At 37.8% G+C, this 27403-nt stretch overlaps 1 protein-coding gene and 1 pseudogene across 1 annotated transcript; one reads left to right on the forward strand and one right to left on the reverse strand.

Moving 5' to 3' along the window:
• Window positions 1-27403, reverse strand: part of LOC125393163 (2'-5'-oligoadenylate synthase 1A-like) — a 210623-nt pseudogene that overhangs the window by 25330 nt on the left and 157890 nt on the right.
• LOC125393072 (zinc finger protein 120-like) lies at window positions 867-24208 on the forward strand. Its single transcript, XM_085681577.2, has 3 exons — window positions 867-949; window positions 23841-23967; window positions 24144-24208. The coding sequence occupies exons 1-3, from the start codon at window positions 920-922 to the stop codon at window positions 24206-24208; spliced, it is 222 nt and encodes a 73-aa protein (XP_085537703.1). The 5' UTR covers window positions 867-919.

Here is a 27403-nt window from a genome sequence, read left to right on the forward strand (position 1 = left end):
GAGAAAGGGTAAGACGCCAGACCTTCCCCATAGGGAGGAAGCATTCTGAGGGGAAACAGGTTAGGAAGACAAGACAAAGATAAGAAACCTTAATTTCAAGTGCTTCCTGCTTCGCACAAGTCCTTTCCCCAAAGTCAGGCATTTAGATAAGAAAGGATCTCCAGTCATTCCCTCTTGAGGAATTTCAGGTCTTGACATTAACATTTGACTGGGGCCTATTGGCAAGGTCAATGCTAGCTACACTCCTCCTCCAGAGACCTGAAGCCACACCCCAGTTCACTTCTGCTGGCAGCCATTGGAATTCATTCTCGGATCCTGCAGCTTCTTTAGGCCACAAACCATTTCTTTTAGAAATCCCTGCTCCACCACCCATATATGTCAAATAAATACTCACCAGCAGAAGCTCAAAAGTAGCTTCTCAAAAATTTTTTTGATTTTTTTTTTCCTCGAGACAGGGTTTCTCTGAGATAGGGTTTTCCTAGATGTCTGGCCTTGAACACGCAGAGACCTGCCAGCCTTTTTTGTGGAGTTTTGGGGTTATAGCCTTGTGCCTCCAACAACCAGTTCATTTCTTTTTTTTAAATGCCAGGTTATTTAGTTTAATTTTAGTAAATTCTCTGAAATTGTATACTCCCTTTTAGAACAGAACCCACTGATTTACATTAGCAATTGACTTGCTGTTGAATTTGGCATAAATTTCCAGCCAATCTGGGACAGGTCTGTCTTTAGATTACAAGCCAGCCCTGGATCTCCATGCTCAGTCCCTTCTGTTCACCTGGTACCGTCACTCAGACCTCACCATCCAATCAGAGCCTCCAATAGACCTGCCAGTCAGATGGGAGGGCTCTTCCGGGAGACGACTTCCGTTCCGGTTCAGCTCGAGATCTCCGCACTGCGGCTCAGACTCTCTTGTGGGCTGATGGCTTGTCAGTTGGGCAGCTGCAACATGGTGAGTGAGGGGTTGCTCTCCACAGATGGGAGGAGTGGCCAGGGTTGGCGAGCAAGGGGCCGCTGTACTTAAACTAGGTGGAGCGGCCAGCTGAGGCTCCCAGCTGGTGTGGTGGCTGGGTGGGAGTCAGCAGACAGACACAGAGTTTAGCGTCTTCCTGCCTCAGTATTCCTAAACCTGCAGTCTATGCTGGCAGCCTCTGAATCCTTTCACTGCCCGGGCTGTGTCTGCACAGAGCAGAGCGTTGGGAGCCGCAGATGGTGGTGTCTGTCGTGCTTATATTTTCACATGTGGAGTGAGATCACCACATTTGCCAAACGCGGAGACTCCTGGTCTCTCCTGGGTCTTCAGAAGTTCTGCACTTTTAACATTGAGGTTTGGGATCTGTCTGTAGTTAATTTTGTACGGCTTGTAAATGGTTTCTCCTGTGTAGAGTAGCGCTCCACCACTAAACTGTGATGTAGACGAGTATAGTTGATAATAGAATTAATGGTATAAGGATTTACTGGTTCTTAGGAGACATTAAGTAACACAAAGTAGAATTTAAGTGAGGGAGGGCTGCAACCCAAATATCCAAAGATGAGTAGCATGCACACCATGCCGGTTAGAGATTAATATCCTGAGTTGCAAATGTTGTTCACCAGGATTAATTAGCCATTAAGGTACATTCCTATAACAAATGAGACTAGCATGATTTAAAACCAGCCAGAAGACCCACTTCCCCATCAAAGGCCTCTGACCTGCTACTCAGGGCCATTACAGGGTCACAACCTTGTGTCCCAGGAGAGTATAACAATTCTAGAACGGCTGTATTTTTCAGCTCTTAGGAAAGCAGTTGTGACTCAGTGTCCCCTGTGCTGATTGAGGTAGACTTGAATCCTGTCTGCAGCCCCACAGGGCATTGCCATTACTATCCTCCTGGCTAACCATCATACATTCTTAGATTACAAGTATGCTGCACCATGGAGCTCTAAAATTACCAGCTTGAGTCATACAGTGGGACTGTCCATTGCAGTAACAATAAAAGGATTTGCGTGTGGAGCATAGTTTCTCCCTCTAGACCAGAAAAGTAGGAATGATGTACTGTGTATGCTGGAGGGGGTAAACACACTCAACAATAACTAGATCTTAGGTTGAAGTTTAAGGCCATGGGCTGCAGGGGAGTCCATTACAAAGAAGGACCTGATGGGGCACAGTGAGTGCCTTAATGTGTAATTCCCATCATACATCAATTCCTTCCTTGTGAATGAAGACAGACACTTGTGGGTGTACAGTTTAGGGAGGAGAGCTTGAACTCCTAAGTATTTAGTTTCCAATTAGTGAACTCTCCCATGCAGATATGTTCAATCCTGGTTGACTGAGTGAAGTCAGCTCAGATGTTTGCAACACAGGCCATTGGCTGTAACTCCAGGTGTCAGCATACAGCACTCAGCAGGTAACATTTTATATGGGACAAAGTCATGCATTCTCTTATTAATGGCATTCTCCCTACCAGGGAAGTGCTTACTCTGTTTCATAATCAGTATAAGTAAGTGTTCAATTATTTCTATCATTTTAAGAAGTCAATTATTGATTATCATTTTTTAGACTTCATTTTCTTCAATGACATGACTGCTAAAATCTCTTTGTTTCTATTTTCCAATGTTTCCCAGTTTTTGAATTTTATTCTATTTTTTACTGCTGTTTGTTTATTCATCTATTTATATCAGTTTATAGCAGTGATTTTTCAACCTGGTGGAGCATGACTCCTTTTGGGAGATAAAATGAACCTATCACAGGACTGGCCTAAGACCAATAGAAAGTACATATATATATATATATATATATATATATATATATATATATATTATCATTCACAACAGTAGCAAAAGTATAGTTATGAAATAGTATTAAAAATAATTTTATCGGTGGGGAGATCGCTACATCATGAGTAACTCTATTAAAGAGTCACAGCACTGGGAAGATTGAGAACAACTGCGTTAGATTAATGTCTCCAGTAGCTCAGGCTTGCATCATACTATGTTACTGATCATTGCTGTGAACACCTAATCCTGCCTCTGCCCCCTAGTGCTGCAAAGACAGTCCTACAACTCCTACCAGGCTGGACCTTGACTGGTCTGTGTGAAGGAGAAATAGAACAGTGAATGAGCATCCTCCAATTTCAGTAGATTTTATTGTACATTTACAAGTGAAGTGTGACCCACGTAAGAATTGAGTTCACTGACTTACTGTAAAGCCAGTGTAGTCACAACAGACAAAGGATGGGCAGAAAGGAGGGTAAAATCTTTCCTCCTGTGGCTGTAGTTCACATTACCTGTGAGTAGTGAGGTGATCAATTTTAGATGTTCCATAAATGTCCTGTTTGTACATTTCATGGGACCACAGACCGCACACAGGACCCAGTGCCTTGGAGGAGGAACAGGAAGTACTCTGAGAGAATGGAAGATTTCATTAAACTACAAATTTCCCAGATTAGATTCTTGTATGACTATAGTGTAGAAGGACAAACCTGGAGGATGTTTGCTTTTTGAGACATTTGATCTCTGCTCACCCAGTAGGGTAACTGCTAATGTTCTGAAGTCCATCGGGTTGAACCTAGAGGGACAATTAGAAGTACCAGAGGTAGTTTACAGGTTCTTTCCAGGATTCTCTGTTCTGCTCCTGGGATCTATAAGGAGGACCACAAGCCATGCCATGGTGAATGTAGGAGTGAATATCCCCAGACCAGGAAGAGCAGGTTGGCTGAGCTGTCAAGAGATGCTTGGACAGGGATGAACCATGAGCCAGACAGGTTCTATTCTTCTTTGTGGTGACCTGGGTAGTGGCCTTTGGCCTCTGAGCTTTGTTGAGAGTGGAGGAGACTATGCACTTGTAATATTGTTGCCTCACACTATGTAGTTGAGGATTGCTTTGAAAACCTATTCCTGTCTCTGCTGCCCAGTGCTGGGTAGATAGTCCTTCAATTTCTTCAGGACTGGGCCTTGACCGGTCAGTGAGAAGGAAAAATAAACCAGGTGATGAGTGACCTCCAGTCTCTATGACTTCCGTGTATGATTATAGATGAAGAGGGTGAGTACATAGGTCAAGCTTGAAGCTGGTAGAATCACAGTACAGAAAGGGAGAGAAAGGACAGTGGCTGAGAACTTTCCTATATCAACAGTAGTTGAGATTAGCAATGCGGAACCAGGTGATCAATTTTAGGTGCTCCATAAATGTCCTGATGGCCTTTCTTTGATTTCCACAGATTGGGTGATAAAGAATCTGGATAAAGAATTGAAGTTATCATGAAACCAAATTGCTATAGTTACAGTAGTTCAACCAAAATAGATCTGAGTAAAATGTGGCCCTGCCTAACAGGACTATTATTTTAATGGTTTTAAATATACACCCTGAGATAAAAGGCTTGAGAAATTTTTGATGTGCTCTAATATAAATCCATTGTTTCTGAAGCACATGGCCATATAGCCTGTTTCAACTTTTCAAAATAATTCTTTTAGATTTTAACTATGTCATATCCACATTCTTTTTCCTGTCCCCAAGTCCATGACCTCTTATTATCTTCTAATTCTTGGCCCATTTTTCTTTAACGACAATTGTAATTGTGACTTGTGTTTGGCTGCAGGATTTCCCAGGTATGGGGCAATAGGTTTGCTGAACTGCACATTGAGTGTATAATGGAATGTGCAAACAAAGAACCCTGTGCTTTGGATGAGGAAATTGGCTGAATGTATACTGAAATACAAACTTTCTGGACTAAGGCCCTATCTACTGGGCTGGGAGGGTAGAGCTGGAATTACTGTGCTGTCTGAGTCATTTGATCTCTGATCACCCATTAGGGGAGCTGATAATATTCTGAGGCCCAACAGGGTAGCCTTAGCCAATGAGGGACTCTGGAAAGTTTTAGCAATCAGGAATAATAGTGGAAGGTAGGTGGCAGGTTCTTTCCAGGATCATTCTCTACTTTGTTGTAATGAGTTGTAAGGAAGACCACAAGCTATGCCATCGTGAGAGTAGGGTTTTCAGAGAAGGTCTGTTGATCTGTCATTTCTGCTTGAATTTGGATGAACCATGTGCCAGACTGTGGTTTTGTTGCTCTATATAATGACCTGGAGAGTGTTCCTTGTCCTCTGAGCCTCCCTGTGTATGGATTTCCTGGGGAGAGGGAGACTCTGCAGCCCTGGCATGGTAGGATATTATGCTTGTAATTTCACTGTCCAGTGTACACACAGAGTCATGCCTATGGTATGCACTCAGAAGACAAATTTGAAAACTGATAATCTGGTGTCTAGAAGTTCTGTATATTGCAGTCTACTTTCAATTTGTCTTATAAATGTTTTAAGTAGTTTAAAAGCTGGTAGAACTACAGTGATGTAGAATTAGCAATTCATGATTTAAATGTTTCTAACTTTCTGCTATCACCAGCTGCAATGGTGTGATTCATTGATGTTTAGTTCCAGGGGACAAAGGGAGTTTCTGAGCTGCAGATGTTTCTTAGGTGTGTATGGTGTTGGTCAGGTAGAAAGGACAGAATCTATATCTTGTGCTATAATCCATGTGACAGGATGTAGAAATTATTCTATATTGTTTTGGATTGGGTATCAGTGGGGCTGGGTTTACCTGAAAACACAAGGAGGTCTAAGGGGCTGCAGAACCATATTAGGAGATCATCTCTTTTTGCAGAGAGGGCTCTAGAGCATGGGGTCTCTCTGGAAGAAATACCAGTAGCTGGAGGGTCAGAAAGAACAGTTTAAGGGTCACTTTGAGGTAATTTTGGGAAAATTGTGAAGTCTTTATTTAATTTCTATATACATAGAATCATAGTTGGCTGGGTAACATTGATCAAGATCACATGTTTCCTGACTAAGTTTCCTTTGGTCTTTTGATTAATTGCTGACTATATTTTCCTGCCTTTGTTCTTGACTTTTTTTCTCCATTCTCTTTATTCATTCCCAAATATCATACACATTCTTGATTGATCAGCTTTGTGGTAATATTTTTTCCTCGACACAGTGTTTCTCTGTAGCTTTGGAGCCTGTCCTGGAACTTGCTCTGTAGACCAGGCTGGCTTCAGACTCACAGAGATCCTCCTGTGTCTGCCTCCTGAGTGCTGGGATTAAAGGTGTGTGCCACCACCACCCAGAAAGAAGTCATATTGTGTCAGTCTGTGTACTGTTTTTTCATAATCCCATTGATTACTCTGTGTGCTTCCAATATGAATGTAGCCTTGTAATCAGTTTTTCTGTTATAAATTGTTGGGAATTGTCATTGTACTATATTCATTTATGGTGCAAATTTAACATACATATCATCTTAATATTGATGCATCATGTTTCCAAGGATCATTTATTTGCTTCTTAAAATATTTAGGTTTTGTTGCTCTTGTTGTTAATCTGTGAGAGACTTTTGGTTTATTGGATAAACAGTATTATGGATGTTGACAGGAGGCTCAGCAAATATTCATTTTGGAGGTGACTGAGTTCAGAAATCTACACTTAAATTGTGAGGCTCATAAGTCTACCATTTCCGGTTCAGGGCATCTGAATCCCTCTTTTGTGTTACTTGTATACATATGGAAGACCTTTTCACTCTTGCACAAACATATGCAAAAATAGCAATAAACTTGTTTTCAAAAGTGCTTGTGACTTATAAAGCAATAAAGTAAAACAAGTTGCTTTAGGTGTGCACTGATTTTTTTAAAAATCTATTATCTTATGTTTTGTTTTAAAATGTTTTCTTTTCCTCACTCTGATTGCAGACGTACAGGCAATCATCAATCAGCAGGAACAAAATGGTGTCTAAGTGATCCTAACAGACATACTTTTCTTTATTATAAGATAATGAAATGTTTTTTAGTAGTCAAAATTATTTACTGCTGAGTAAAACTCTAATGTGCATATGTTCCACACCTTCTTTAACCATTCTATCGAGGGGCACCTTGGTTGTTTCCAGGTTCTGGCTATTACAAATAGTGCTATTATGAACATAGTTGAACAAACGCTTTTGTAGTATGAAAGGGCATCTCTTGGGTATATTCCCAAGAGTGAAATTGCTTGGTCCTGAGGGAGGTTGACACCCAGTTTCCTGAGAAACCGCCACACTGATTTCTACAGTGGCTGCACAAGTTTGCATTCCCACCAACAATGGGTGAGTGTTCCCCTTACTCCACATCCTCTCCAGCTTAGGCTATCATTGGTGGTTTTGATTTTAGCTATTCTGACAGGTGTAAGATGGTATCTCAGAGTTGTTTTGATTTGCATTTCCCTGATCACTAAGGAGGTTGAGCATGACCTTAAGTGTCTTTTGGCCATTCGAAGTTCATCTGTTGTGAATTCTCTGTTCAGTTTAGTACCCCATTTTTTAGTTGGGTTAATTAGAGTTTTAGTATCTAGTTTCTTGAGTTCTTTGTATATTTTTGTCTTTGTCTGATGAGGGGTTGGTGAAGATCTTCTCCCAATCAGTAAATAGCCTTTTTGTCTTACTGACAGTGTCCTTTACTTTACAGAAGCTTCTCAGTTTCAGGAGGTCCCATTTATTCATTGTTGCTCTTATTGTCTATGCTACTGGGATTCTCTGCAAAGTTAAGACATTAGAAGGTTTCAAGTGAATCTCTCCAATTTTGGTGAAACAACCCTCCTCACCTGGCCATTATCTATTATTGGTAAAAGATAAAGAACTGAAGTGTATTGGATGAGTACTGGTCAGTGATTTCTTAGAGTTTGATTTTGGTTAGAATCTTGTTGTTTTTATTTAAAGGGCCATAATGTTTCTTTGTGTTGTTGTTTGTCAGGGCTACCCTTCTATGATTTTGATTTTATTAATTGTTATTTAAGTATATTGCTCATTTTCTGGAAAATAATGGTTTCACCAATTTTGTTTTCAGTTTTCTCATGTTATGAGTTCCTTGAGTTTTTGTTGGTTTGGGAAGTTTCTGTAGAGAAACAATTTTAGTTTTCTCTTTCTTATCTTAGATATTTGCCTCTTTCCATTTCCTGGTATATCTATGTTCATGTCTGTGTTTTTGCTGCTTAAAGATCCAAAGGCAATGTACTAATCGTGTTTAAAAACTTCTTGCATATTATTATCTCTTTCTTCTAATTAGCCTCAGCTATCAGCATGATATAGCTTGGCGTGATCTGAGAAAATACCAATTGAGACTATGCCTAGATCAGAATACCTGATTAAGGTGTTTGAGAAAGATTGTGTTGATTTTGATTGATATAGGAAGGCTCTTCCACTGAGTTGGCAGTGTCTCTGAACAAGCAGTCCTGGAATAGATAGGAGGGTTAACTGAGCACAAGACAGAGACAAAGCAAGAGGCAAAGCCAGAAGACAATGGTTCCACATATTTTGCCTTTAGTTATTAGCTTGAGTATCTATCCTAAGCTGTCATAAGTAGGAATTGTGAAATAGGGTTAACAACCAAATAAACATGTTCATTACCTGAGTTGCTTTTCATTGCATAATTTAATAACAGCAACAGAGAAGAAAGTCAGAATAAAATGGGACTCAAATGGGACTTTGTTACTACAAAAAACCTGGGAATGTTGACTCTGAGAAGAATGCTCAAGATATCAGAAAACTGGACAAAGAGCTTAATCAGCTGTTCTTGTAGAACCTAGAAAATGGGAATGTTGAGAGTAATGACAGACAGTGGAGGTCAAGGTCCTAGGATTTTAGTGGGCAGTAGGCTCTTCAGGGAACCATGGAGTAGGCCCGTGACCTAACTGGCTTGAGAGAACTGTATCATACATTTTTTCAGGTTAAAGTCCATGGTTCCTGGGTCACAATATACCTCCCAGTTCCTGACAGACTGTTGCATTCCCTCAGGAAGTAAGCATTCAGGCTGATTTGTGCTTCTTTGTATGATCTCTTAGTAGTCAAGGAATCATGAAGGCTTAACAGGAAAAGTGAACTTAGACATTAATCTTGTGTATGCTTTATAGCTTGTAAACTTCATTATATCCTGGTATAGACAGAGATTGCCTGTTTATTTCCCAACTGACCAGACTTGTAATAATTATACAGAGATTGTACTAATTATAAGACTGCAAATCCAATAGCTTAGGCTTATTAAGTAATTTTCCCATTTTAAATTAAGCCATTTTTATCAATCTGTGTATCGCTACATGACTGTGGCCTGCCAATAAGGTTCCTTCCAGCATCTGTCTTCAGTGGCTACATGTCATCTCCCTGACTCCACCTTCTTTTCTCCTCTATTTCTGCTTGGAATTTCCACCTTGTTCTATTATGTGCTGCCATAGGCCCCAAGCAGTTTTTTTGTATTAACCAATGGGAATAAAACATATTCATAACTTACAGAGGGGAATTACACAACATCCTGGAAGCCACAACTGTTTGATCCTAGAAATTGACATTATCTTCTATTTTTGACAAATAAAAAGTCTGAGGTCATTCCTTGTGGCACCATCAGGTGATCTTAGCTTGGTACACAAGCACAGGTGCTTCAAAGACTTCATGAAAAAAATATCTACAGACCATTTGTGTGATATTTTTGTCCTAATCTTTCTTATTCTCTCCATGTCCTGAAAAAAATGCATAGACAGAATTACAAAGGAATAAACTGATTTTTTTATACAAAATACTGCTTTTATTGGATGGTTATTACTGATGGCTCATTCAGGTCTACAGTGAAATAAATGAGAAGAAGGAGATGACAAGTGTAGCTGCAAGTTTCCCTCCCATCTGCCAGCTCCCAAATAACCATTCAGAGGCTTATATTAATTAGAAATATTTGGTCAATGACTCTGACTATTACTAACTGTTACAATTAAATTAACCAATACTTTGTATATATCTGTTTTGCTACCTGATTCATGACTTGTTACCTCCCATCTTGTTCCTCCTGCAGCTCTTGGAGTCTCCTCGACTTCACCTTCTTTCTCTCTGTATTTGTTTGGATATCCTTGCTAGCTATATTCTGCCTTATTATAGGCTAAAACAACTTTATTCATCAACCAATAAAAGCAACACATACTTGCAGCGTTCAGAGGGACATCGCACATCTGAAAAGTGTGTTTTGATAAAAACAACAGTACTAGGTAGTGTCAGATGGCAGTCCAGTGGTTAACAGGGTGCAGAGTTTGTCAAGGATTTTAGCACCATTAAAGGGAAAAGCCTGGCTCTACATTTGAAGCCTAGGAACGTGCTCCAACTGTAAGACTGCATCTACCTAAGCCCTTAATACTTGGCAGGAGTACACAAAGTAATTCCTTGTCCCAGGAGCAACAGCATATAGAACCTGCAGCAAATTTGGTCCACTCTTGGGAGGGTACATCAAATCTTGGCAGTATTACCTATGACTTCTGAATATAAGAAATGATTCTGAATATAAGAAAGACACAAAATATAAAGGGCATGGATTCTTCTTTTGTGATCAGATCATCAGTATTTTGGCCATCTATGTTTGGCAGATTCAGAGCCCCAGTAAAGAAGAGATTGTGAGAGTTCATTACATGAAGTGGTGGAGATGAAGGTGGGTCACATTTCAGACCACAGGATGTTGAGATACCCAAGCTATGGACATCTGCCCTGGAGAACTGCATAGGGGTGTGGCAGTAGCAAGAGTGAGATATATGAGAGGTTGTGGGGTGTTGTGTGGTATTTTGATAAAAGCATGTTTGGGGTCAGAGAACAGAGCTTAGCTATTTACTGACCAAAAGATGTCATAAAGGTTTGGAGGACTGTGGATAGATAGAAGACAAGAAGTAGTAAGGTTGGGCTGAAAGAGGATCTTGGCCTTTTTTGGATAGATGAATGGAAGAGAAAGATTCACTGGTGGCTTTTCCACTGTTTCTCTGATCTTCCAGGTTTTTATTCCTGATATCTGACTCCATTTTTTATTGATAAAGATTAATTAGTTAATGTTTCATCTGTCCCCCTAAAAGATATGCTTAATAAACAGAAAGGAGTAATCAAGACCCCTAGGTATTAATTGCACAGTAGTTTATTAACTTTAATTTTTTAATGTTAATGAAAAGGAAATGGCAGCTGTGGAGAAAGTTAAAAGTTAGAACGTTTCATTTTTTATTTAGACAAAGAGGAGATGTTGTGGAACATTAATTGAAGATGTATTGCATCCATTTATGCTGTGGAATATTTGTTTAATGATGCAAGGGTGCATTGCATTCTTTTATCTTGCATTCTTAACTCTGTGAAACTGTGTTACTTTGCCTGCCTAAAACAACTGATTGGTCTAATAAAGATCTGAATGGTCAAAAGCTAGACAAGAGTGGGTTTGGTTTTTATGCCAGGCAGAGAAAATGAATAATAGGAGAAAGAGAGAAGGATTGAGGAACAAGAAGAGAAAGAGGAGGATGACGGGGACCAGTCACCCAGCTTCACAGTTAGGCAGAGTAAGAAGTAAAGAAATGTATAGAGAATAAAAATAAAACCCAAAGGCAAAAGATAGATGGAATAATTTAAATTAAGAAAAGCTGACAAGAACCAAGCTAAGGCTGGGCATTCATAGGTAAGAATAATACTTCATGTGATTTATTTGGGAGCTGGATGGTGGGCTTCCAAAAGAGCCAAAGAGTAAGAAAACTAACTATTGGATGGATCATCTGTGGGTATATGCCCAAGACTGCTACAGTAGCATGCTGGTGTAGATCTATCCCCAACTTTTTGAGGAACTGCCATTTTAATTTTCATAGTAGCTTTATAAGTTTGTGAAAGCTTTTATTCCCCATAGATAACCAGAGTGATATAGCTAAAGTGTTGCTCAGCTCATACTAGTCTATATTTTAAGACTTTTTCAGTGACTTAAAATTATTAGGCCTGTTCATATCCCAATATCCAATTTGGGAGGCTCAGAGCCACCTGCTTCTCCAGATTCAGGGGATCTGACACCCTCTTTTCTTATATGTCTCCTGTATACACATAGAAGACATTCTTTCTCACACATAAACATATACAAACTGTGGGGATAAGCTTCTTTTGAAAGATCCTTGTGACTCATAAAACAATTAGAGCAAAACAAGTTGCTTTATGTATATAATACAAATCATACACTGTTTCTTTAAAAAATTTATTATGTTGCATTTGGTTTGAAAAAGTTTCTATTTCCTCCCTCTGGAGCAGACTTACAGGCAATCTTCAGTCATAGGAAACAAGATGGTGCCTAAGTGATCTTAATGAATATAATTTCCTTTTTATAAGAGAATGAGATCCTTTTAGTAATCAAACTTTTTTATAAGTTAAAACATCTGAAAATTTTATGCAAATTTCTCCAGTTTTGGTGGAACAGCTTTCCTCACCCGATCCATTTTCTATTATCAGCAAAGGAGAGAACTAGAGTGCACAGGATGACTGCTGGCCAGTGATTTTTTCTTATTTAATTTTGGTTAGTATCTTGTCATTCTTGTTTAAGGAACCATGTTATGTATTTGTAGACCTGTCTTGCTTTGCCTATGATACCATCCATATTGTTGATTTTATTAATTGTCATCTAAATTTATTGGTATTTGTCTAGAAAATGATAGATCTTCATCATTCTTTTTCAGAAAATTTACTGTATTATGAGATCCCTGTGCATTTCTTAGTTTAAGAAGTTTCTGGGGAGAGACAGTTTAGTTTTCTCTTCTTGATGTTAGAGGCTTACTTTTCCTCATTTCTTGACCTATCTGTGTTTTGCAGTTCTTCATGTTTGATATGGTTAATGTTTTGATTTTGTGTTCAAAAAAATCTTCTTCTCATCTATTATCATCTCTGTCTTAATTTGCTTCAGCTGTCAGCATGATGTAAATTACCGTCATCTGAGAGAACATCAATTGAGGTTTTGCCAAGGTCAAAATTGTTATTTACTATGTCTTGATGATTGATGTCTGAAGACTTTTCTCTTCCACTGATGGTTTCAGTGCCCTAAGCAAATGGGACTAAGAGGGATAAGAAAGCTTGCTGGACATGAGAGAGTGAGTAAATAAGAGAAAAATCCAGTGAGCATTTTTGTCTGTGTCTCTTGACTTTAGTTCCTAACTCGAGTTTCTATCCTAAGCTTCAACAATTGTGGGTTGTGATCTGGAAATATCAGTGAAACAAACCTGTTTATTACCTCATTTGCTTTTATTTAGAGAATTTAATCACAGTCAGAAATGAAAAAATTAGGTCAAAATGTGATACACCAAAACTGATTTTGTTGCTGGGTAGAATGAGGGAATGTTGTCTTTGGAGGAATGTGGAAGATGTTATGACTTTAGTTGGCAAAAGCCATAGAAAACTGTACACAGAGCTTAATTAACTATTCTTGTAGGACTAGGAATATGGCGTGGTGTTGAATGTAATGCACACAGTGGTGCTTGAGTTCATAGTATTTCAGTGGGAAATAGACTGCATAAAAATTTATCAATTATCTTTTGTATAATTTGTTCCCAAATCACTCCATTTTTTTCCATTTGCTGAGAAATTGAGTAAGACAGAATTCAAAAGTATTTGGGTTGTTTCTTCAGCAAAGTATTGATTCTGTTGGGTGTTTATTACTGATGATTTATTTAGGTCTACAGCAGGAAAAAAAGTGGTATAGAAAGAAGTGAAAAGTTCATTTTGAGGAGATACACAACACTAGGAAGATTCAAATGGCGGTCCTGTTGTGAAAGAGGGAGAAAATTTCAAAAAGTTTAGAAGCATTAAATAGAAAGCCCTTCTTATCATTTGAAGTCTAGGAAGGTAACTTAGGGTAAGATTCCATCTATCTAAGTCTTCCATTTCTCAAAGGAATAGGCAACTTGTTTCCTAATCCATGGAAGCTACTTCATGCAGATGCTGCTGGAACTCTGATCCAAGCATGGTAGCATCCATAACAACTTAGAAGCCAAATTGTGGGAGTGACCCATGTTGTATTTTTTTTTTTGCTTAATGAAGCAAAACTTATAGGTCATAGATTCTTCCTCTTTAGTTTCAATTTAGCACTTTTGCATCCATCCACATTTGGCAGTCAGAAACCCAGTGAGGAGACTGTTAGACTTCATTGCATGAAGCTGTAAAGATGAAGACAGAGCTGTATTTTTAGATGATATGATATCAAGATACCCAAACTATGAGATATCTGCCATGGAGAACTACATACAGAAAGTAGAAGTAGCAAAGGCTATATATATCTCTTATACACACACACACACACACACACACACACACACACACACATTATATTATATTATGCTATATTATATTATATATATTAAATTTTTTATGGATTGTGCTATCTAAGCTCTTTAATAATGAATCCCTACCTGTCTGAGACAGAGCTAAAGGGTTTTCTATTTGCCCTACAGAGTTTTAGTGTTACTGTGAACTAATCTTCCCTCATTGTGTCCACAGTTCTCTCTCTTTTTTCTAAATTTATTCTTCTTGTAAACAGAGACTGCTTATTCTTTTCCCGGGCACACGGACTTGAATAATCACAGGGAAACTATTTTAATTACAGCACAGTTTAGCCTATTAGCTCAGGCTTCTTATTAACTGGCTCTTTTGTCTTAACCCATGTCTATTAATATCTTTATCACCATGAGGCTGTAGCTTACTGATAAGGTTCTGGGGTGTCTTTCTGCTTTGGCAGCTACATGGCATCTCTTAGACTCTGCCTACTGTCTCTCTATATCTCTTCCAGCCTGGCTATATTCTGCCTTGCCATAGGCCAAAGCAGCTTTATTCATTAACCAATAAAAGCAACACTTATACAAAAGTACATCACACTTCACTTTTCGTATAATATATCTCAATTACAGTTTCTCTTCCCTCCATTCCTTTCAGTCCTCTCCACTACTCCCTTCTCCACCAGTTCCACTCAATCTTCATTTCCCTTCAAAATAGAGCAGATATCCCAGAGATATCAATAAAGCCATACATAGCAAATTGATATGATAGGCACATATCAAAGATTGGATCAGTCAACACAGTAGAAGGAAAAGGGTTCCAAGAGCAGGCAGAAGAATCAGAGACATCCCCCACTCCCACTGTTAGGAATTGCACAAAACCACCAAGCTACACAATGATTACATATGTAGAGGACCTGGCACACACTCCTGCAGGCTCCATGATTGTTATTTCAGTCTCTATGAGCTCCTATGAGCCCTACTTAGTTGATTCTGTAGCCTGCATTCTCCTGTGTCATTTTAGTTAGGAAAGATTTTCTCTATAAATTTTTTTTGAAATTTCTTTCTGTGCCTTTGGGGTGAATTTCTTCTCCATTTTCTATTAATCTTAGGATTGGTCTTTTCATAGTTTTTCAGATTTTCTGGATGTTATGTTTCAGGAAATTTTTGGTTTAGCATTTTCTTTGATCAATATATCTTTTCTTTGATCATGCTTTTAAAGTCTGAAATTCTCTGTCAATTGTTTTGTATTCTTTTTTTGAAGCATACCTCTATAGGTCTTATTTGATTATTTAGATTTTCATTTTTATAATTTCTTCAGTTCACATTTTTTAATTACTCCTATTTCTATTTTAAGGTCTTGAACAGATTCATTTATTTTTGTCAACTGTTTCTTTGTTTACATTTTGGCTTTTTTGAAGGGATTTATTAATTTTCTCCAATACCTCATTTATCCTTTCTCTGCTTTCTTTAAGGGATTCATTTACTTCCTCTTTAAGGCTTCTGTTATCTTTATAAAGTTGGTTTTAATTTAATTGTGCTTCAACTGTGTTAGAATTTTTTGGACTTACAATAATAGTAGTATAGCTGGAATCTGGTAGTGACTTATTGCTTTGGCTGTTGTTGATTGTGTTTTTATGCTGGTGTCCAGGTATCAGGGTTTGAGGTTTTTGTGGGTCTAGGTTCCAATTTCTCAGTTTGCCACTGTTACATGGGTGTTTTGTTCCTTGGTTTTTCTTTGCTCTCTAGTTTTCTGCTTTATGTGGCTTGAACAGGGGCTTTCATCCCAAGTTAGGGCTGGAAATCTTACAGATGGTATGGCCTTTGCTCCAGGAGGGAGTGTATGCCCATGTTTTGGAGAGGGTAGGGAACTTGGGGATAGTGTTGAGGGGGACTGAGAGAATGAGGAAGGTCAGTTGGAAGGTGGCCTACATAGACTTCTTCCAGATAGGGTATGATCTCCACTCAAGTTTTAGGCTACAATACAGAGAAGAGGAGGGGAGTGGGTTTGGGGATAGTGTTATGGTATTAAAAGAATGGAGGAGGTACACGGACAAGAAACCTATGTGAATTTCTGGTGACTGGCATAGGTTCAGTTCCAGCAGAGAGTCTTTACCTCAGTTTTCCTACCTGCTTTTTTTTTCTTGGCTGATATGACCTGCACTTGAGCATAGGCTATGCATCTGATATAGGTGTGAATACATGGTTTTGGCGGTAGCAGCTGTAAGCTTGCTGAAGGATTGTGTCTGGGAATGTAGAGAGTATAGAAATTTTATGGGCTTGTGGTCTGCCTATCTGTTCTTCTGACTGGTGTGACATACACATGAGTCTGCCTAAGTTGGGAGCTGTAACACAGTCATATTCCTGTTTTTTTTATGAATGGGAATATGTCCTGTGCCATTATATGTTGTAAATATTTATTTATTTTACAACATGTGACAGTAAGGAGATTGTCTTACGTGTCAGAAGAGACTTTGCATATTTGCAATGTTTGGGCTGCTACAGATTATAAGGATCATTGAACTTAGACTAAATGCAGTTTTATTTTATTTGTATTTATTCTTTTATAATACTATATATTCTGATTAAATTCTCCCCTTTCTCTACTCATTCCAGTAGCTCCCCCACCAAATCCCCATTCTCCCAGCTTCACTGCTTTCTTTTCTCTTCAAAAACAAGCTGATCTTCCAGGTATATCAATCCAATAAACCATACCAAAGTGCAATAAGACTAGGCACAAACTCTTCTTTCATGGCTAGACAAGGCAATGCAATAGAAGGAAAAGGATCCTAAGAACAGACAAAAATTCAGAGACACCATGACTCCTACAGTTAGGAGATTCACAAATATCCCAAACTAAACAATCATAGAATGTATGCAGCCATGAAAGCTATGTGATTGCTACATCAGTTTCTTTGAGCCACTATATGTCCTACTTAGTTGCTTGTGTGGGCTATATTCTCCTGATTTCTTCAACCACTGAATGCTACAATACTTACACCCTCCTTCTACAAGATTTCTGGAGCTAAAGCTAATGTTTGGTTAGGGATCTCTGCATGGGATTCCATCGGCCCCTGGAAGAAGCCTCTTTAATAATGAGTAGGCCAAGTACCAACCTATGATTATAGCAGGAAATAGTTAAGAATCATTTTATTGATATTTTTTCTGGTCAGCTGTATTTGGTTCTACCCTTGTTCTCTGAACCATTCAAGTTCTAGTTCCTTACCATCTAGGCAGTGTCAGTTATGGCCTTCCTCTCACAGCATGGGCTTCAAGTTAGACCAGTCATTTATTGGCCACTAAGAAAGCTCTAAGCCACCAGTGTCCCAGCATACCTAGCAGGTAGTACAAGTGTGGGTTGAATGTTTTGCAGTTGGCTTGGTGTCCTAGTCCCACTGGGAGCTTTATGTGGTTACAGAAGATGGCTACTTCAGCCTCCATGCTCTTGATTGCAGGAGTCCTCACTAGGGTCATGTTTATAGGTTCCAGAAAGTTTTCACTACCCTGTTTCCACATCCCCTGTTAAAAGCTCCCTTATTACAGTCACCTCTCCGTGTCTTATCCCCAACTCTCCCTTCCTTGCTCACCTAATCCTTCTTCCCATCCCTACCTGTCTCCAGTACACCCACAAAATCTATTCTATTTCTGCTTACCAGGGAGATCCATGCATCTCCCCTAGAGCTGTTCTTGTTACTTAGCCCCTGTGTCTATGGATTGTACTGTGATTAACTGTGATTACTGTGATTATACTTTATTTGACGCTAATTTCCACCTATAAGTGAGTAATATCATATTTATCTATGTGATTCTGGTTTCCCTCCCAAGGATATTAACGAATTCAAGAAACTAGAGAAAAACAACCCAAATAATCCAATTAATGGGGAACACCTCTCAACAGAATTCTCAATAAAAGAATTTAAAGTGGCTGAGTAACACTTGAAGACATGTTCAACATCCTCAGTCATCAGGGAAATTAATATCAAAAGTTCATCTTACACCTGTTTGAATTGTTAAGATTTATAATACAAGTGACAGCCAATGCTAGCAAGGACATGTTGCAAGGGGATCCATTGTTGTTACAAGTGCAAACTAGTCCAGCCAATGTGAAAATCAATATGCAGTCCTCAGGAAATGGGGATGCAATCTTTCCTACCAAGCTACTGATGGTTCATTAGGCCAAACAGGTATTTTCGACCAGCCTAGTATCACAGCTTCACAGAATTAAACAAGTGCAACATAAAAGAATGCAGCACATACTTACATCATTTAAACAACTGTTTCACAACATAAGTAAATATAACACATCTTACAATAATATTCTACAACATCAAGGGTTGTATTTTGATACATCCTAGGTGCATTTTGATACCACAAGATATTGAGATCCCTAAATCATAAGACATCTTCTATGGAGAACTAACTGAATATAGGGAGTGAAAGTTACCAAAGAGAGAGATGTATGAGAAGATGCAGGGATAGGTCCATCTAAACCCTTTGAACCTGAAGCCCTGTGCATCTGAGACAGAGCTATAGGATTTGATGTTTGTCCTACTATGCTTCATTCTTGCCTTGGTTCAATTTTCCCTCAGTATGTCTCCATTTCTCTATTTTGGAGTGTGAATGGTATTCTGTACCATTGTATGTTGGAAAGATGTAACTTGTTTTCTGATTTTTACAAGATGTTGCTTGCTGTGGGAGAATGGTCTTGGACTTTGTAAAGATTTGTCACTTGTATTGGTTTATTAAAATGCTTATTGACCAGTAACCAGGCAGGAAGGATAGGTGGGGTGACCAGAACAGGAGAATTCTGGGAAGAGGAAAGGGTCAGTCTGCAGTTGTCACCCAGACATAGAGGAAACAAGAAGAGAATGCCTCACTGATAAAAGGTACTAAGCCATGTGGCTAACACAGACAAGAATTATGTACTAATCTAAGATGTATGAATTAGTTAATAAGAAGCCTGAGCCAGGGCTGGAGAGATGGCTCAGTGGTTAAGAGCATTGCCTGCTCTTCCAAAGGTCTTGAGTTCAATTCTCAGCAACCATATGGTGGCTCACAACCATCTGTAATGAGATCTGGTGTCCTCTCTGGCCTGCAGGCACACATGTAGGCAGATATTGAATGCATAATAAATGAATAAATATTTTAAAAAAAGAAGCCTGAGCCAATAGGCCAACCAGTTTATAATTATTATAGACCTCTGTGTGTTTGTTTGGGACTGAATGACTATGGGACCAGGCAGGACAGAAACTTCTGTCAACAAATCACTGTCAAGTGATTGTCTTGAACATCAGAAGAGACTTTGAACATTTGAACAGTGTACGGCCTATTGCAGACTATAATTATCATTGAAGTGACTAAATTAATTTTTTTCATGGATGACCATGAGCCTATAGTGACCCAGGTCAGAATGTAATTGATTGAATGAAAAACCTCCCAGATAGGAAGATGTATTTTAACATGTGCCTCTTCTTGGTTACTTTCATTTGATTGCTTGTGAAACCATTAGTAGGAGGAGCCTTTCTGGATGCACTTTCTCATCGGGATATGATGTGATATAGTAAGTAGGGATGCTTGTTTGTTCCCAACTGCTCAGTCCCAAAATCACACAGAAACTGTATTAATTAAATCACGGCTTGTCCCATTAGCTCTAGCTTGTTATTGACTAGCTCTTACATTTTAATTTAACCCATTTCTATAAATCTATGTATCGTTACATGGCTGTGGCTTACTCGGTTAAGTTCCCAGCATCTGTCTCTGGCGGGGCTACATAATTTCTCTCTTACTCCGCATTCTTCTTCCCAGCATTCAGTTTAGTTTTCCTCCACCTACCTAAGTTCAGCCCTATAACTCTGCTATAGGCCCTAAGCAGTTTGTTTATTAAACAATGATAATCACAGTATATGGAGGGGAATCACACATCACCTTCCCTTTTCTGTTTAAATGGAAAGGAAGGTTTCAATTTTAGCATAGTAAAATTACAAATAACAAAACAGGTGTCATGCAAGAATTACAGTTACAATTTTATATCTGCTTTATCTTTTATCATAACTAAAGAAAACTATAAGTATAAATTTTTCAAGTTCATCAAAGACTCCAGAAGGATACAATATTACCTAAGTAAACAGAAAGTATATTGTAAGCTAACTTTCAGAACTCTAGAAATGACAAAGACATCTTGTTGCTCAGACATTCACCCAAAGTTCTTCTATATTGTTGGGGCATCCAGTCCTCAGCCCACAGACCCATATTATCTGGCAAACTTTTCCATAAAGCAGGAAATTTGAGGACCTGTTCTGCCTTGCAATGGAAAAGTCCATCAGTGGCTGTCTTCTGTGTCCTGCAAAATGTCTGACAGACTTTTTCATGAAGCAGGAACCTTGAAGAATCATGTCACCTTTAGGCAAGCTCAGCAGTCATTTTTCTCTGGGTCCTGCATGTCCAATTTATCAAGCAGTCCAGGCAAGAGCAGCTTCTGGCCCAAATGGCTTACAAACTCCATAAGGAGCCTCTTCGATATCCATTGTTCTCTTAAAGTAGATCGGTGCCACCAGGAGCAGATGTGTTTCATTGTCATGAAAAGTCTTGTGGTCTTAAAATATTTTAAATGCCATATTCTGAAAGTCTCTGAAAGATTTGTTGAATCTCTATCTGCAATACAACTCTGTAGAGCTAGAAAATCTAACATGAGTACAAACTTGAATATTACTATTATAGATGACTCTGCATTTACCTACATTTTAATTATACATTATATTTTAAATGAGCTGCACAAATACAATACCTTAATCTAGAGGAGAAATTCACATAATACAATTGACCTTAAATTTGTATCAATAAATCAAGATCCTTACCAATGCAAATCTCTATAGCATATCCCCCTTTAAATGTAAACAAACATTTATGAACAGTATTTGGGAAAATGGGTATAGTCCTCTCCAAACTACTTCCTGCTTTTTATTTTGTGAAGTAATTTTTTGTGCATTCACAGTGATCTTTTGGGTGGTCTTGATTTTCAAGCCACATTAGTCTGGAAGGATTCCACAGGTTCTCATGGTTCGTGGAAACAAAAGAAGAACCTCTTTTCCATAGCAACACATCCTTAGACCCAAATTCTGAAGGTATGATATTTTTAAAGTATATATATATTACTTAGCTCCTTTACAGTCAAAAAATTCAAAGAACACACAATAATATACATAATCCAGACACTCTGTATGTAGTCCGCCTTTACTTTGCTTATTTGTTTTTATTCTATTACTTTTTAGTATTTATTTTATTGTCTTTACTCCTTTAATTTATGATTTTCTGTACTCTGTCTCTTTAAAGACTTCATTTCATTTTTTTATAAACCATTTACTTGTTTTTATAACTCTCTATATAATTTTTCTTTTCTCTCCCAGTTCTATGTATGTTTTTAAAGCACACTATGTCTCATTTAGAGGTCTTTTATGTATGAATCTGTCCTATTATGTATCTGGAATTTTTTCCTATTCAGGAGGATTTCTTAAAATGCTAAGCACTTCTTATAAACTTAAGCTGTGCCATTGGTAGAACAAATATGGCCTGACTGCTTGTTTCACACAGTTCAACATGACAGAGGCACATCTGCTGCCTCTGAGAGCCATGTACATTGCCCCATTTTCAGGCATACATGGGGTCTAACTTGCCATTAGCAGTCTTCTCACAGACCCCATAACTTGTCCTCCAGAAAGAGTCAGAGTTCACGCTGGCAGCACGGTCCTAAAAGCCAGCATTTCAAAATGGTGCAACTTTTTTCTGCAACCTCTAAATCAGAAAAACCTCTCTTAAAGGTGCCAAAGCATGTCATCAGTAAACAAAGCCCATTTGGGGAAAGAAATGTGCCTAAATTTTATTCTTTAGTCTCTAGAATTCCTTTCCAAGTTCTCTAAGATTTTAAGTGGATTTTAGTTGGCCATGTGGGCACCAGTTTGTTGTGGGAAGCTGCTTGTTAGTTTCCAGCTGCTCATCTTTAAAATAATCATGCAGAAACTGTATTAATTAAATGACTGCTTAACCCATTAGCTCTAGATACTTATTGGCTAACTCTTATATATTAATTTAATCAATTTCTATTAATCTATGTATTGCAATGTGGCTGTGGCTTTTGAGGTAAAGTTCTCCGCGTCTGTCTACAACAGGGCTACATGACTTCTCTCTGATTCTGCCCTCTTCCTACCAGCATTCAGTTTAGTTTTTCCAACCCACCTAACAGTTGTCCTATATCTCTGCTGTAGGCCCAAAACAGTTTCTTTATTAACCAATGAGAATCACAGCATACAGAAGGGAATCCCATAATACGAGTTTCTATAACTTTAACCCATTTCCTGTTCTTTGTGCCTACTGTGTTGTGTTTGAAACTAATAAGTCAGCTTTCTGTCATAAATTTCTCACCATCATGAACTCTATCACTAAATTAAATAAGATTTAGTAGAATTAACTGCTATTTGGTTCTAAGGTGGTTTGGTAGCCTACTGTTTATATTTTCGTTTGTTTATTTTTGAAGACAAGGTTTGTCTCTGTAGCCCCAACTGTCTTGACAGTAGTTCTATATGCCAGACTGACTTCAAACTCAGAGAACCTCTGACTCCCAAGTGCTGGGATTAAAGGTGGGCCAGTATTCAAAGCTTTTTTGTTTTTATATTGTATGATGTATGTTTTGTTCCTATCAAGCATATGCTGTTGTACTGAGCTTCACCCATATCTTGAATTTTAAAATTTGACAGAGGGTATCAATCATTATGTTTCCCAGGATGGCATGTATTCATGACATTAATCCTGCCTGTGCCTTCTGTGTCATTGGATTGCAGGTGCATAACCCTCTTCCTGCCTTTTTAATTTGTTTTGAATTTTTATTTTAAAAAGCGTATTTTACCTGTATGCATGGATATACACCATGTGAGTACCTGGTCCTTACATTGATCAAAAGATGGTATTAGAAACATTGAACTTGGAATAATGGATAGTTATCCTCCATGTAATTCATTGAGCCCGCCTGTATATAACACCAGGAGGACTCTTTTACTGTTGAGCCATCTTTCCTGATCTGTGTTGATTATTTGTAATCAGCATATTAATTGATATTGTTTTCATTTGTCCATTTGTAACACTAAACACACAGTGCCTTTTAGTAAAACCTTATTTATGTTGCAGTTTAAATTATGGCACATCAGGTTTCTGGTAGATGAATAAAGAGTTGAAGTGAATGCATAACTGTTTGTGGAAAATTTCAGCAAAAGCCTATGAGTTATTTCTACTTTCATTTTTGATTGATTTTTTTCATATGAAACAGGTAATTAGCATGTATTTCTGGCTGCCTTAGAAGTGATGTATGAACTAAGCTGGTATTCAACTCAGAGGCAGATAGATATACTTGCCTCTGCCTTCTGAGTACAAGAATTAGAGGCATGATTCAATGCATGCAGCTTTTTCATCTTATTATTCGTTTTTGTAGTCAGAAATTAATCATTCATACAATTTCTCTTGTCTATACTCTGTACTGTTGATCTGTTTACATATCTTTCATTGTTGGTTAGTAGGCATTTCTCTTGGCAGGTAACATCCCATTCAAATGGTTCAGAAATGACAGAAGTGAACCTCCACTTCAGTTTGCTTCTAAAGTGATTTGCTGATTAAATTATGATGTCTATGTCATGGAATAAGTATGGAGAGCACCAGAATTATGACTATATTGTCAAAGAAGTATATATTTATAGTGTTGTCAATTCATGCTTTCTGTTGTACACATGTATGGGATATTTTAGAATGCAGTGACCTATGATGACGTGCATGTCGACTTCACTTGGGAAGAATGGACTTTGCTGAATCCTTACCAGAAGAGTCTCTACAGAGATGTGATGGTGGAGACCTACAGAAACCTCACTACTATAGGTAAAACTGAATTATCTTTCATGTTTCAAATAAGGGGACAACTGTTCTTTGGTTAATGATGCTCTTTTATTATATGATTGAGAAAGAAAAATGGCTAAAGAAATCAGGCATTGCTTCAAATGGTCACTAAATTTTTTACAATTTCTAATATATATTTTTCTGCCACTATATTTTAGGATACATTTGGGAAGGCCATAATATTGAAGAACATTGTCAAAATTCTAGAAGCCATGAAAGGTAATTTTCATGTATAAGCTGATACAAATGTACGTCTGAAGAATTTGAATGTATCCTATATGTTTTAAACCAAAGCAACAATGTAAATAATAACATGTATTGATGATTATTAAATTCTCACAAAATTATATACCTTAATTTTAGATAGGAGAATTGCATTTGCAAGTCATTCTTTTAAGAAAGAAGTCAAGGAAACAATTTCTTAACCTATGTTGCCATTTGAATCATAATATAATGAGAGCTATACTGTAATATTGTCAATCCATTTATATCATATTATAAAAAATATACATGTTGAGTTGAAAAGGTGAAAAGTATATCTGTAAACCTCTGAATTACACTAATAGTTCAAAGAAAGGGTAACCCATATACTTGTGACTGTGTTAAGTTTAGTGAAGAGGCAGTTAGAGTCACAAATTAGGGGGCAGCTGTTTTGGAGAGGCCTTAATCCAGATACCACAAGTCTATGAGTACAGAAAGTCAAACTGTGAACTCAATGTAGAAGTCTTACATTTCTTAATCTTCCTTTACTAAGTATATCATATGTTCCTCTGGATACAAGCCACATAAGCATAGGGATGTGAAGAAATGTAACACCCCTCTCTCAGAACAAGTAGAAGATATGTAGCAGTCTCCATTTGATTATACTTGTTGAATTTGATGTACAAGTATACAAGTAATTGGTTTTTTAGTCTCATTGTTAATATATCAACATCTCAGCTCACATTTCAGAAAAGCACCATGCATACTAGGACTGTGTAAAAGCTTCTGTTCTAGTTCACTTAGCAAATGTAGTATCACTCACAGTGTAGGAAATGTTATATAAGCAATAAGAGTGGTAAAGCTCTGAGTTTTTTCAGTTCTCTTCAAATACATGAAAATTCTCATACAGAAAAAAAAAGATTCTGTAAATGTGAACCATGTTATAAAGGTTTTTATCAGTTATCCTCAAAGAAGAAAATCAAGCCTTAATAAAGTGGAAAATCAAGATTGTAAACAAGGTGATAAAACCTTAACATTAATTCTTCTTTAAAATGGGACTAAATTGTAAAATTAATTATACAGATAAAAATATTCAACAATGTATTAAATGTAGTAATGATTTTACATGTACCATTATCATTGTAGGCATGAAAAAAGTCAAACTAGCAAGAAAACTTCTCTATGTACTCAATGTGTTAAGGCCTTTGCATGTCATCTTCACAGGCATGAAAATATACATACTAGATTGAAACCCTATGAAGAATATGAGTGTGATAAAGCCTTTTTACATCACAATCATCTTCAAATGCTTATAAGATCATACACTGGAGAGAAACCCTATGAATATAATCAATGTTGTAAAATCTTTGCCTGTCACTGCACTCTTCAAATGCATAAAAGAACACATACTGGAGAGAAGCCTTATGAATGTAATCAGTTTGGTAAAGCTATTGCGCTTTCCAGTACTTTTCAAATTCATAAAAGAACACATACTGGAAAGAAGCCATATGAATGTTATCAGTGTGGTAAAGTCTTTGCATTTCCCAGTGTTCTTCAAAGACATGAAAGAATGCATACTGGAGACAAGCCCTATGAATGTCATCAGTGTGGTAAAGCCTTTGTGTGTCAGAGTAATCTCAAAATGCATGAACGAACCCATACTGGAGAGAAACCCTATGAATGTAATCAGTGTGGTAAAGCCTTCGCACGGCACATTTATCTTCACAATCATGAACGAACCCATACTGGAGAGAAGCCCTATGAATGTAATCAGTGTGGTAAAGCCTTCGCTCGGCCAGGGCATCTTCAAACTCATGAAAGAACGCATACTGGAGAGAAACCCTATGAATGTAATCAGTGTGGTAAAGCCTTTGCATGTCTCAGTACTCTCCGAAAGCATAAAAGAACCCATACTGGAGAGAAACCCTATGAATGTAATCATTGTGGTAAAGCCTTTGCACAGCACTATCATCTACAAAGTCATGAAAGAACCCATACTGGAGAGAAACCCTATCAATGTAATCTGTGTGGTAAAGCCTTTGTGTGTCCTAGTTATCTCCAAATTCATGAAAGAACGCATACTGGAGAGAAACCCTATGAATGTAATCAATGTGGTAAAGCCTTTGTATATCAAAGGAGTCTCCAAACACATGTAAAAACCCATACTGGAGAAAAACCGTATAAATGTAATCAGTGTGGTAAAGCTTTCACACAGCATGGTCATCTTCAAATTCATGAAAGAAGACATACTGGAGAGAAACCCTATGAATGTATTCAGTGTGGTAAAGCCTTTGCATATCCCAGTAGTTTCCAAAAACATAAAAGAACCCATACCGGGGAGAAACCCTATGAATGTAATCAGTGTGGTAAAGCCTTTGCATGGCTCAGTTATCTCCGAAAGCATAAAACAATCCATACTGGAGAGAAACCCTTTGAATGCAATCCAGTGTGGTGAAGCCTTTGCACAGCACATTCATCTACAAAGTCATGAAAGAATCCATGCTGGAGTTAATACCCTATGAATGTAATAGGTGTGGTAAAGCCTTTGTATGTCACAGTAGTCTCCAAACACATGAAAAAACATACTGGAGAGAAACCCTATGAATATAATCAATGTGGAAAAGCCTTTGTATTTATAGTAATCCCTAAAAACATAAAAGCACCCATACTAGAGAGAAACATAATGTATGTAATTAGTGTGCTAAAGGCTTTGTTTATCATAGTTATTTTTAAAGACATGAACTAACAAATGCTAAACTCTATGAATGTAACGAGTGTGGTAAAGCCTTTGCACTTTACAGTACTCTACAAATGCATAAAAGATCACACACTGGAGATAAACTTTATGAATGTTATCAGTTTGGTAAAGCCTTTGCATGTGTGAATAATCTAAATCATGAGAAAAAATCATACTGCAGAGAAACCCTGTAAACGTATTCAGTGTAATAAAGTTTTGTACTTTATATAGGAATAAAACTTTTTGTGTGCAACAATCTGTTAAAATCTTTGTATATTACAATAGACATTGACTACCCGAAAAAGATACTGAGGACTTTCTATTATAAAGTATTTGGTAAGATCTTTAGCCAAAACAGTTACAATCAGCTACGCAATGTTTTGGGTTTCCCTTCTATATGCTGTGAATGTATTTTCTTACCATTGTTAAATAAAGAAGCTGCTTTGGACCTATGGCAAGGCAGAATAGAGCAAGGCAGGA

Source organism: Myodes glareolus, chromosome 2, assembly GCF_982192425.1.
Source record: "Myodes glareolus chromosome 2, mMyoGla1.1, whole genome shotgun sequence".
Classification (NCBI taxonomy): Eukaryota; Metazoa; Chordata; class Mammalia; order Rodentia; family Cricetidae; genus Myodes; species Myodes glareolus.

Bases quoted from the DNA above. Each gene is read 5' to 3' on its own strand.
- LOC125393072 (XM_085681577.2), top strand. From the start codon at position 920: ATGGCTTGTCAGTTGGGCAGCTGCAACATG. The intron at 950-23,840 runs GTGAGTGAGGGG...GGGATATTTTAG, and splicing joins AGTTGGGCAGCTGCAACATG to AATGCAGTGACCTATGATGA. The intron at 23,968-24,143 runs GTAAAACTGAAT...ACTATATTTTAG, and splicing joins CAGAAACCTCACTACTATAG to GATACATTTGGGAAGGCCAT.